This window comes from Schistocerca americana, chromosome 2 (genome assembly GCF_021461395.2).
Source record: "Schistocerca americana isolate TAMUIC-IGC-003095 chromosome 2, iqSchAmer2.1, whole genome shotgun sequence".
Taxonomy (NCBI): domain Eukaryota; kingdom Metazoa; phylum Arthropoda; class Insecta; order Orthoptera; family Acrididae; genus Schistocerca; species Schistocerca americana.
The window spans coordinates 14,057,477-14,069,809 of record NC_060120.1 but is presented as its reverse complement, the minus strand read 5'-3'; the positions used below and the strand labels follow the sequence as shown (position 1 = coordinate 14,069,809).

The 12,333-nt window shown below is 42.0% G+C and overlaps 1 protein-coding gene across 1 annotated transcript; it reads left to right on the top strand.

The window, feature by feature from the left end:
* The first annotated feature begins 9,033 nt into the window (after positions 1-9,033).
* Positions 9,034-11,621, top strand: LOC124596641. The gene is made up of 2 exons (XM_047135869.1): positions 9,034-9,211; positions 10,720-11,621. The coding sequence occupies exons 1-2, from the start codon at positions 9,034-9,036 to the stop codon at positions 11,619-11,621; spliced, it is 1,080 nt and encodes a 359-aa protein (XP_046991825.1).
* The last annotated feature ends 712 nt before the right edge of the window (positions 11,622-12,333 follow it).

Here is a 12,333-nt window from a genome sequence, read left to right as displayed (position 1 = left end):
AGATGACGATATCCTCTCGAGTAGCTCCGCCCGGCAATTCGAATGAGGGATTATTTCAGCTCCGGAATATTTTACCGAAGAGGATCCGTTGTGGTCGCAAATACTGTATCGAGACACGCAAATCACTCTACTTCGGCAAGGTCCACGGTTCATGGATGGGGCTTTGTATGTTTGTTGTTTTGGCAATCTGCTCCTCTCTAAACCGGTGCTGTAGTCTCTACTTTTTAATTCATAAAATGTTCGGCATGTAGCGGTGCAAATTTCAACTCTAACGCTGATACTACGTTTTCGTTATGTTCTGGCCACCCTCGGAGTGAACCGGGAGAGTAGCTGTTGATTTGCTCTAGGTATGACTTCAAGATCATAGTGTAGATGGAATTTCCGCAGCTGCAAGCCCGAAATGTGATGAGCTATTTATTATGGCTTTTAAGTCGAAAATACGCATATTTCAATATTTTTAAAGCCATTTGTCCCTATTCTGCTCGTATTACTGTATTTAATTTCATATCTTGTGAGTGAAAAATTTTGTTTCCACTTTCGTAAGGTATCTTTTTCTTTTTTTATCGATTCCATGTATTCTGTCTGGGACCGAAATAAAGGGAAAATTTTGGCAGTGGTTTCTTTCCTAGCTTTGTAAAATTTATAGTACCACGCGCAATGTATTACATTAAATTTCTCTAATTCTGCTAATTAATGTCTCCTGAAAGTGATGTATTACAGTCCAAGTATTACGCAATTTGTTGCTTGGTCAATCTCTGACATTCACACATTTAAGATTTCATTTGGTTTTACTGGCAACGGCCTTGCCGCAGGGGTTACACCGGTTCCCGTGAGATCACCGAAGTTAAGGGGGGTAGGACGTCAAACGGGCCGACTTGGAGCAGGAGACTCACCACAGGACATTTTATTTTCTACTGTCTATATTTTTACAAATAAATTCATAAAACTTTGTCAGCATGGCCAGGAAGGATTCAGAATTCACACTCATAGCAGTGGAAGTGCAAAAACATAACAAAATAATTTTTTTTAGATATGAAATTTCATCATTTTTTCACTTACTGTTGGCTGCATTTGTTGCTACAGGTACATTTTGCTTCACAAGTAAGAGAGATTCTTTGACGAATTTTGCACAGCATACAAATCATACTTACAGGTGTATGAAACTTAAGAATTTTCCAAATCTTTTAAAACCCGTGGTAAAAATTGGGGTAATTAACTACAAAAATTGATTTTTTTCTAAACAGAAAGTTTAAAACGTAACAGTTCATTCATTTTTCATAAATTAAATACATTTTAGAGTTTCAGAGACCTGTAAGTATGGTTTGTATGCTGTGCAAAATTCATCGAACAGTCTCTGTTTCTTATGAAGAAAAGTGTACCTATAGCAACAAATGCAGCCAATAGTAAGTGAAAAAATTATGACATTTCACATGTAAAAAAAATTATTTTGTTATGTTTTTGAACTTCCGCTGCTAGAAAGTGTGAATCCTGAATCCTTCCTGGTCATGCTGACAAAGTTTTATGAATTTACTTGTAAAAGTATAGACAGTGGAAATTAAAAAGTCCTGTGGTGCCTATCCTGCTCCAAGTCGGCCCGTTTGACATCCTACCCCCCTTAAGCGCTGTCGGGCGTGGTCGGCACTTGGATGGGTGACCATCCAGGCTGCTATGCGCTGTTGCCATTTTTCGGGGTGCACTCAGCCTCCTGATGCCAGTTGAGGAGCTACTCGGCCGAATAGTAGCGACTTCGGTCAAGAATACCATCATAACGACCGGGAGAGCGGTGTGCTGACCCCATGCCCCTCCTATCCGTCTCCTCCACTGAGGATGACACGGCGGTCGGATGGTCCCGATGGGCCACTTGTGGCCTGTAGACGGAGTGCTTTTTTTGGTTTTTCTCATAAGGTGACCTCTGTTTTGCTATCTTGAGTGTGTGTGTTGTACGATGCACAGAATCGCTTTGATCTCAGTCTATCGGCCACAAGCGCTGACGACAACGTGGAGAGTGTCGGCTGCAGCACCGCGCAAAAGAGATTCGCGGCGGTGGCGGTGATGGGGCCGGCGCTGCGTGCTGTCTGCAGGCAGGCGCAGCCTTGGTGGGGAATCCGATCTGATCTGGCCGGCAGGCGGGCTGGCGGCGCATTTGCATACAGGCAGGCGCTGCCGGCTGCCGGCTAGCGGTTTCGCAGACCGGGACCCGCCCGCGACTTTTTTCGCAGTTCTCGTTGCGTCATCCGATGCACGGTGTCGTCACCTTGCCCCGGCGCGCCGAGGACTCCACGGCGGGCAGCCTAGAAAATCATCAATATCCTGCTACTACCGATATTCTCTCTACTCTCTACTGTGCGCGGGCATATGAAAAATATTCACATACTCTTAGTGCAACAATGATTTCCACTCATCTGCAGATAATATATTTCGTTTTTCCCATTTCGCTGGCGGTTTTCTCCTATTTTTTTCTTTTAATCTGTAATTCACTGTTAATGTTTACATTCGAAATTTTAATTTCCACTGTAGTTTCCTATAAATAACTCTCCACTTTATCAGTGGCTCAGCCATTTTATTTTGACTCCTTTAAGGCGCCTGCACACGTTCAATATTTGAATACAATACCACACTACTGGCCATTAAAATTGCTACACCAAGAACAAATGTAGATGATAAACGGGTATTCATTGGACACAATTTGGGTGCATAGATCCTGAGAAATCAGTTCCCAGAACAACGACCTCTGGCCGTAATAACGGCCTTGATATGCCTGGACATTGAGTCAGAGTTTAAATGGCGTGTACAGGTACAGCTGCCCATACAGCTTCAACACGATACCACAGTTCATCAAGAGTAGTGACTGGCGTATTGTGACGAGCCAGTTGCTCGGCCACTATTGACCAGACGTTTTCAATTGGTGAGAGATCTGGAGAATGTGCTGGCCAGGGCAGCAGTGGAACATTTTCTGTATCCAGAAAGGCCCGTACAGTACCTGCAACATGCGGTCGTGCCTTATCCTGCTGAAATTTAGGGTTTCGCAGGGATCGAATGAAGGGTAGAGCCATGAGTCGTAACACATCTGAAATGTAACGTCCACTGTTCAAAGTGCCGTCAATGAGAACAAGAGGTGACCAAGCCGTGTAACCAATGGCACCCCATACCATCACGCCGGGTGATACGCCAGCATGGCGATGACGAATACAAGCTTCCAATGTGCATTCACCGCGATGTCGCCAAACACGGATGCGACCATCGTGATGCCGTAAACAGAACCTGGATTCATCCGAAAAAATGACATTTTGCCATTCGTGCAGTCAAGTTCGTCATTGAGTACACCATTGCAGGCGCTTCTGTCTGTGATGCAGCGTCAAGGGTAACCGCAGCCATGGTCTGCGAGCTGCTAGTCCATGCGGCTTCAAACATCGTCGAATTGTTCGTGCAGATGGTTGTTGTCTTGCAAACGTTCCCATCTGTTGACTCACGGATCGAGACGTGGCTCCACGATCCGTTACAGCCATGCGAATAAGATGCCTGTCATCTCGACTGGTAGTGATACGAGGCCGTTCGGATCCAGCACGGCGTTCCGTATTACCCTCCTGAACCCACCGATTCCATATTCTGCTAACAGTCGTTGGATCTCGACCAACGCGAGCAGCATTGTCGCGATACGATAAACCACAATTGCGATAAGCTATAATCCGACCTTTATCAAAGTCGGAAACGTGATGGTACGGATTTCTCCTCCTTACACGAGGCATCACAACAACGTTTCACCAGGCAACGCCGGCCAACTGCTGTTTGTGTATGAGAAATCGGTTGGAAACTTTCCTCACGTCAGCACGTTGTGGGTGTCGCCACTGGTGCCAAACTTCTGTGAATACTCTGAAAAGCTAATCATTTGCATATCACAGCATCTTCTTCCTGTCGGTTAAATTTCGTCTCTGTAGCACGTCTTATTCGTGGTGTAGCAATTTTAATCGCCAGTAGTGTAGTTTGTCAAACTTTCAATATACTGGAGCTACGTCACCATCAACAGTCCTGCAAAATTTTTCAGTTGACAACGCGCTTTCACAAGGTTAAGATGTCAAAAACGCATAAAAAAGTATGAGCTACAATTATAATAGTTTCAGCTTGCGGCAACAGAAAACAGCGGAAAAGAGAAAATGCCTGTGAGAAAGGTTTGGAGGAAAGTGACTGGTCACAATCTAATTTATGACAGATCAGAACCGTGGACTCGAAAGATTTCAAAAAATGTCTTGCATTATGTTACTAATGTTGACACGAGATAAAATGGAGAAACAAAATATACATTATAATGAGAAAGTCAATAGCAGTCGACAAGAGTAACTTTGAGATTTGTTGCGACAGGCAAGTCATTCGAATGTTCGAAATTTTGTTCTGTACTATCAACAAGCACAAATAGTAAAATTACCTGCCTGGTAAAGATGTGTTCAGGCAATTAATATGAAACAATGTTACACGTTTTGTAATAATTTGGTGAAATTCACATGCATTTCCTACTGGTCATTGCAGATATATGACGTGTTTTTCGAAGTGGAAGCTTTATTTCAAACTATGTAGAATACGAACCTATACTATATTTTAGGATTAAGCACTGTCATAGAGAATCCTCCTTTGACTATCCTAGACACTACGTTCGTCCCTCGCGTGAGTCTATTAATATTGTTTTGGGTTAAAAAACGACTTGAAAAACGGAATTTGAAAACAAACAGTGCATACTAACACCCTATGCCTCGTTCATTGTTGTGACCGTTAGTATTTGACCTCACATGTTGATTAGTATTTGTAGTATTGAAATACGCCAATACGCGCCCTTAGACGGTCAATGTACGACGCGTTTGCAATATTATTGAACGTGTGAGGGCCCCTTTAGCGTCGTGCTACCGTGCTGTAACGCAACCAGTATGTACCAACATTACAGACATGTACCAGTAAAGAAAAAATAATTAATTATGTGACTATTTTTCCGAGGCGAAACTTGAAATTTGTTACTACCCCGAGTACAAGAGCATTATCTATCAACAGCAACACAGAGCTTTCGGCGCTTTCTACCACTTGCACACATCGCGAACGGTAACACTTGTACAATACTACCTGGAGTACACCCAGGGCTAGTTCCATGTCTCATACATAAATGAAGAACGACAAAAGGAAAAAATTTAAAAACAGTCTTCGCAAATGCTGCAAATGTGTTCCGATTAGTCTACTGCGGAATGGGGGTTCTCGTATCGTCGTGTGCATATAAAGATGAAACATTTGTGCCTTGAACTGTTCGTGTGCCCTCGATCGCACGTATGTTGAGCGACTTATTGGTACGGCTCTCCCGTTACTTACATTTACTCTTACGTGTAGCGCAAATGCGAACAGCTTCACTCTTTTTTACGTTGCATCCGCTGGCTGAGTCACACTTAAACGCGAGAAGCTGTGTCTTAATCGAACCAAGTGAAAGCGGAGCGTGCTTGCCTTCCCACTGCCTGCCCGCGTTGTTTCTTGTAGTCACTCTCTATACACTCCCTACATTGTGCCGAAAGTAACGAACTGCACCCTGACACGGCGGTTTTGTTAAGCAAACAGTGCAATACAGGGAGTGAGCATTCACGTTTATTAAGCGCTACATTCCTTTCCACATATTCAGTAAATATATACGCTTCTGACTATGAAATACTTTTCAGTTCAGACTGTAGGGGAGACGTTGTCACTCGTCCACAGTTGTGCACGTCGAATCCATGGCCTGATCGTCAACAGTTTAGTAGCAATAATAAGTCTGCAAGCTTTCGTCACTATTGCGAATAATAACAGTACCTCAAAGATGCTCAGGCCTCACCATTATCCCCTTTTATTTCAACATTTTCGACCTTCTGCTGGGATCTTCTTCAGTAGTATTCTGCTGTGTACAAGTGGCTAAGCCCGCATCTCGTGGTCGTGCGGTAGCGTTCTCGCTTCCCACGCCCGGGTTCCCGGGTTCGATTCCCGGCGGGGTCAGGGATTTTCTCTGCCTCGTGATGGCTGGGTGTTGTGTGATGTCCTTAGGTTAGTTAGGTTTAAGTAGTTCTAAGTTCTAGGGGACTGATGACCATAGATGTTAAGTCCCATAGTGCTCAGAGCCATACAAGTGGCTAAACGCTTAGGAACACCAGACGATCCCTGAAGAAGTTTACAGCGAACGGATGGAAACGCCGAGATTTTGAAGGTACAGAAGAGCAAACTAACGCGGTACCACCCACAAAACTGCACTTCCAATAATAATACTAATTATCAGGAATCCAAAAGTTTTCCGTCGACTGCGAAATACGTGCGGTATCACACACAAACTATGAGTAACGAAAACATGCTTGAATATCCCAGGTAAACGCTTTATTTGTTGTAAAACAAGTAGTTTTCTGCGTTGTCTTGTTCCATATAGTTAGACGATAAATCAAATATTCGTTCCAAAAGGCTTATTGAGTGAGACCGAAGTATCTAGTCCCCTTGACTGAAGAATAACCAACCGCTCGAGTTGCTAGGAAGTTATTTATTTTACTCTAAAATCTGTTTCGGCTTTTATATTGAAGCCATATTCCAGTGGAATCTGTAAGTCAGTTTGTGCTGAAGCTTAGTGAGTATCAACTGTTATTAGTAGTATGTGAGGGACATGCTGTACCCTCCAGCTTAACACATCTCGAATACAGAATCTTCTCTCAAACACGAGCAATTTGAAAGTGTTTTTAATACTGCAATCTTAAATCCTGCTTTTGCAGCCGGGTCCACACGCACTTGTACGGTGGTTCTCGATCGCTTCGAATCTTGAGAGGCGGCAAAATTTTCACGGCCAAAATTTTTCCAGCACGGGGAGAAGGAGAGGAACTGGCCTACAGTTTCCGACTACCGAACCGTGAGCCGACTTTGAAGGGCTCGTCTAAGTTTCGTATCTGTCCGCAGTGACTTGTGGAGAGCATGGGAGCATAGATATAAGGCTGTCTAACAACACCCGACTGTAATTCGTGTAAGCAGAGAGAACTGCTACGAGAGCTCCACACGGTTACCCTTAGAAGGTAATGAAAAATTTAGCAGAATCGAACGTAATTTTGGTGTCGCAGGAATATAAGGTAAGAGGGCGAAGTTAAAAATCTGTTTTTTGTCCCTAACAGTATTGTGAAGTAAGTTCAGGTAACCCTGCAAAGTAAGAAATTTCTTCACGTTACAATGACTGTCTCGTGTCTCTAAATTCTATCTGAATGAACTGAAAAGACGTCAGTACAAAGAGTTACCATCGGCTGTATTCGCTCGCTCTCATTGCAGGATATTCTTTTGATAAAGACTCCCCGCGCTTTCCGAGTTCTTTGTTTATTTATGAACAACGGGCGGCCACTTCCAGAACTGCCTTTCTTCTCCGCCCGGCCAATTTCGTTCGTTCCGGCTCTGCAAAAGACAGCGCTACAGCCGACCGGTCCCGAAGGGAGACCCGCGTTTACTCTTGTATTCTCTGGATCCTCGCTTTTCTACTTAATTTCCGAGCCTTTGAATCGCGCTGTAAAACAGACACACTGGCGATCGAGCTCCACACAAAGCAGAAAATTTTAGTCTACGAATTGCCAACGACGAAAATCTGTCCTGCTTACGATTATCAAGTGTGATGCCACTGCGATCCTTTGCACGTGTCAGTGAGAATAAGCTTTACGGTAAATAATACAGTAGTCGTGCATATTATTCTTGGCATTCGAAACCGTTCCTACCTAAGTTGGACGAAATTTGATGGGAAAGAAGGAGATAGCGTGGAATGGCAAGGTACCAGACCACGAATAAGCACAGTTATTAACCAGGAATTTGCATAAACAATTTTATTAACCCAAGCTAGCTTGGCCTTCTCCAAAATAAAAAGGATTTTTCACATAGAATTCGATAAAACAAAATTCGCCTTGAAAACTGATCTTCATATTTACTAAATCTACAGAACAACGCTTACTTATTTCATTTGTTAGAAAATATTTGTGAAATTAAGACACAATAAAGGTCTTCGAATGACAAGTTGAATTAATCAAAAAACTCTGACCTCAGCACAATGAAAGAGAGATAACTGCGTTAATGCTTGACTAATACAGACGCATCTCTGAAATAATTAGTTTCACAGGCATAAGCATTAAACCAGGCGACGTGATAATGCGTTACTTGATACCAAGCCAACTAGAGCCCTACAATAGTAATAACAATCTTCATATTAGTCAGGACAAGAAATGATGCAGAACTAAAACAGAGAGAGAACAGCAGTCAAAAAGATCAAGAGCATTTAAATCGTTAAGAAACTAGTTTATACGTGTAGTAACAGTTGGCTTTAACAAAAATGCCAGAGATGCCAGTCTGACAAGCAAGGCGTTACGTCAGATATACTCTGAAAACATCTGAAATGAGTATGAATAAAAGATAGCTATGGTTAAGCGCCGCTCAACTATGTTCTGCTTAGGTACTCCCTGAATTATCACAATAACTTAAAAAAAAAAACGATGGTTATCAAAAGGACCCCTAGCAGGGGTAATAAGTTAAAAACGGCACTCAACCGTTAGTAACAGACCCAGAAAAAGATGTCTACAGTAAATACCGGTAAAATGTTATAATCCACAATAATATTTAGACGATACTATAAACACACAGGTATGATCTTAACCATGTAAAGAAGAAAAGGTAAACTTCCAGAACCAACCTTCGGGTGAAATCCAAAGCGACCACGGCAACAAGCTGAACGTAACGCCGCTTTCACACTATACGGTTTTGACCGTACGGCAAAAAGCCGTACGGCTGTAGGTGTGAAGAAATGTATGGCGCCTTTCACATTATACGGCGACGGCAAAATGCCGCTGCCGTGCCGTGCTGCAGCCGTGTCTTGCCACTACAACAGACGGTCGCCGTACGGCAAGTTCGACAACAGTGGCCTACGTGACTAAGTGCATGCTTTCACACTGGACGGTTTTGAGCCGTACGGCGTCGACTAGTTCGTTGTAGTGTCGTTTTATTCATTTGTGTTTATTCTTGTTTACTGAAAAGTGTAGAAGAATGGATGAAATTGATACTGAACTTTTGATAACCTTGGTGGAAGTAAGACCTGTTCTGTGGGACAAAACTCTAGATGCGTATAGAGATCGTATTGCTACAAAGAATGCTTGGCGGGAAGTTTGCGTAGCACTGAAGCAAGATTTTGATGAGATGGAAGACAAAGATAAAAATGCGTTTGGTAAGTATTTATTTAATATATTAATATTACATTTAATACGTTTTAAACAGTTTTTATTTAACGTTATAAATTTTATTCTAAAAGTAAATCGTTTGTTTATAAGTAAATTACTGCTACCAGTCACGTTTTTTTTGTTTTGTTTATATTTTGCACGACGCGTTTCGGGAAATAATTCCCATCCTTAAGTGCGTTTTTCTCTAAGTTTTCATCATGTGTGGTGTCTTTTTATGTGTCAGGTCTTGCATTCTGTTTTCTTTACTGTAATTTATAAGAGAAACACGCACAAGACCTCACAAATAAAAAAACACTACACATAATGAAAACTTAGAGAAAAAAACGCACTTGAAGATCGGAATTATTTCCCGAAACGCGTCGTACAAAATATAAACAAAACGATTAAAAACGTGAGTGGTAGCAGTAATTTATTTATAAAGAAAACTATTTACTATACAGTCGCAGGCTTTCACAAACAATCTACAAAAAGGAAAAGGCTTGTTAATTTATATCTTTGACATCTGCCATGACACGCTTCCAGCATTTGTCATAAAATATTTACAAAGAGTGTTCCTTATGGCGTTGGCTGTCAGTCCTCCTCTTATGTTGGCATCTTGGGCTAAGTCTTCCAAACCAGTGAAGGATGTGGTGTCTTCAATTATAAATCCATCTCTCTGACGTACAAAATTGTGTAAAACAATGCAAGCTTTAACCATTTTTACTGCAAAATCTGGATGAACATTTAAAGGTCGGTGAAACAACCGCCACTTATTGGTGAGGATGCCAAAAGCACATTCCACATACCTCCTTGCTCTGCACAAACGGTAATTAAATACACGTTTCTCAACTGTCAAGTTTGTTCCCCCAAAAGGCCGGAGCAAATGCGTGTGTAGGCCAAATGCTGCGTCTCCCACGAAGAAGTAGGGTACTTTTGGACCTTCCGTACCAGGCAGACATTGGACGTCTGGAAATTCCAGGGAATTACTTTCTATTGACTTCCATAAACTGGACCGTCTGAACACTGAAGAGTCACAGTCTTTGCCATAACTTCCTACGTCGACATAAATGAACCTGTAGTTGGAATCCGCTACAGCCATCAGAACCACAGAAAAGTATTCTTTGTAATTGAAGTACATTGATCCGCTATTAAATGGGGCAGTAAGACGGATATGTTTTCCATCCACCGCTCCTAAGCAGTGGGGGAAATTAGCAGTACGTTCAAATCCAGCCGCTATTGATTCCCATACCTCTTTGGTCGGTCTTTGTATACATTCTTCCCGCAGTGATGACCAAATTGCTGTGCATACATCATTAACCACTTTACTTGCTGTAGAAATCCCAATTCTGTACTGGAAATGTAAGTCAGTGAAGGAACAACCGCTTGCCAGATACCTGAACAAAACGAAAAAAAATCAGTGACATTTAGTTTGCAGTGGACATTTTTTGTTACAGTTTTGCTTTTTTCTATACAAAATTAAAATGTTTTCATACAGTTTTGTTTTCTTTTGATGTAGGTATAGAAGTAATACGGAGGTGGACCAATCTACGAGACTCCTTTGTGAAGTCAAACATAAAAATTCAAGCTGCGAAAAAAAGTGGCTCAGCAGCAAAGAAAATGAAAAAGTATGTATATTCTGATCAGCTGCAGTTTCTAAAAAAGCTGTATGATGCTCGAGAGACGGAGGACAGTTTTCAATCGGAACGCACCGCCAGACTGGAAGAAGATATAGAAACGCAGGGCTCCGTCGAAAATACTGAGAATGTTTCTGGGCCATTTGATACAGCACCCACACAACAAACATCCAAAAGCGAGTGCCATACAAACAGAAAACATAGAAAACCTGATGCAATCGAAATGAAAATATTACGAGCTCTGGAAGAAGACAAACCTTGCAGCAAAATGTCATTTTTACTTAGTCTGAAGCCTCATCTGGAAAAATTTGATGAACAGGATTATCTTCAGTTTCAGATGGGAGTCCTCAAAGTTATAGAAAATATATATGAAAGGAGAAATATATTGACAGCTCAACCTCCTCCATTTACCCATTACACACCTCCCATGCCCTATAATAATAGATTTCAAGCTTATTCTTATTCACCTATGGAAAATGCTGCTCCAATATCCTCTTACCATACGCATCAGATTCGTCCTCCTCCAGCTGCACCAAACCCAACTACTTTTCTCGAACAACCATTACAGACTTCTCAAGGTCGCAGTTCTTATCAACGAATTAATAAAGTGCCACCACCATACCCTTCGCCTTCCACAAGTAGCCATGAAGGCCCACCATCAACAACGCAGTTCTACAACGTTTTTGCAGAGAGCCTGTCGCCACAAAGTGACAGTACAGTCAGTCCTGCTACAAACTCTTTGGTTTCAACTGCTGATATTGATATTGACTTTTCTACTTCATAATCTGAGCGTAATAAAAATGTAAAACACAAATAAATAAGTAAATAAACAGAACTAGTTTTTATGTATTAAATTACCTTAACGTGATAGCCAGCATTTGAACAGGTTGGATGCAATTGCGGAATTGTGTGTTTTGTCGTTGTAACACATCCTTTAGTTTTCTATGTAATTCGTCAAACGAGGTAATAGACATTCGGAAATAGTTAAAGAATTTATTTCCGTCGTTCCTCAAATCTTCAAAGAGTGTATAAAATAAACCCACTTCGTCTCTTCTCTGGTTAATGGGGTGTACCCACAAAAGACGACCTTTTCTTTTGCGGCGACGATGAAGCAACCACAAAGCAACAACTCGTTTACGGTTCATCTTGATACACACATTAAGCAAACTGAATAGACACCAACAACTGGTCACGTCAAAAAGCCGTGTAATGTGAAAGCAACACAGGCACGGCTAAAACTCGTACGGCTTTTTGCCGTACGGTCAAAACCGTATAGTGTGAAAGCGGCGTAAGGTTCTCACCGAATAATTTTGCTCTACGGTCGCTCTGGAGTAACGGATTCATAGTCTTCGATGTCATGTGCCAGACTTATAGTCTACTCAAGCCAACTTCCTTCTCAAGGCGCTTCACCAAGTTCACCGCCTGGCCTGCACTGCACGAAACGCACCGGAAGTAGAAAAGACGCGAGGAGATCTCTCTCGCTTCACCACAACATT

Bases quoted from the DNA above. Each gene is read 5' to 3' on its own strand.
- LOC124596641 (XM_047135869.1), top strand. From the start codon at position 9,034: ATGGATGAAATTGATACTGAACTTTTGATAACCTTGGTGGAAGTAAGA. The intron at 9,212-10,719 runs GTAAGTATTTAT...CTTTTGATGTAG, and splicing joins CAAAGATAAAAATGCGTTTG to GTATAGAAGTAATACGGAGG.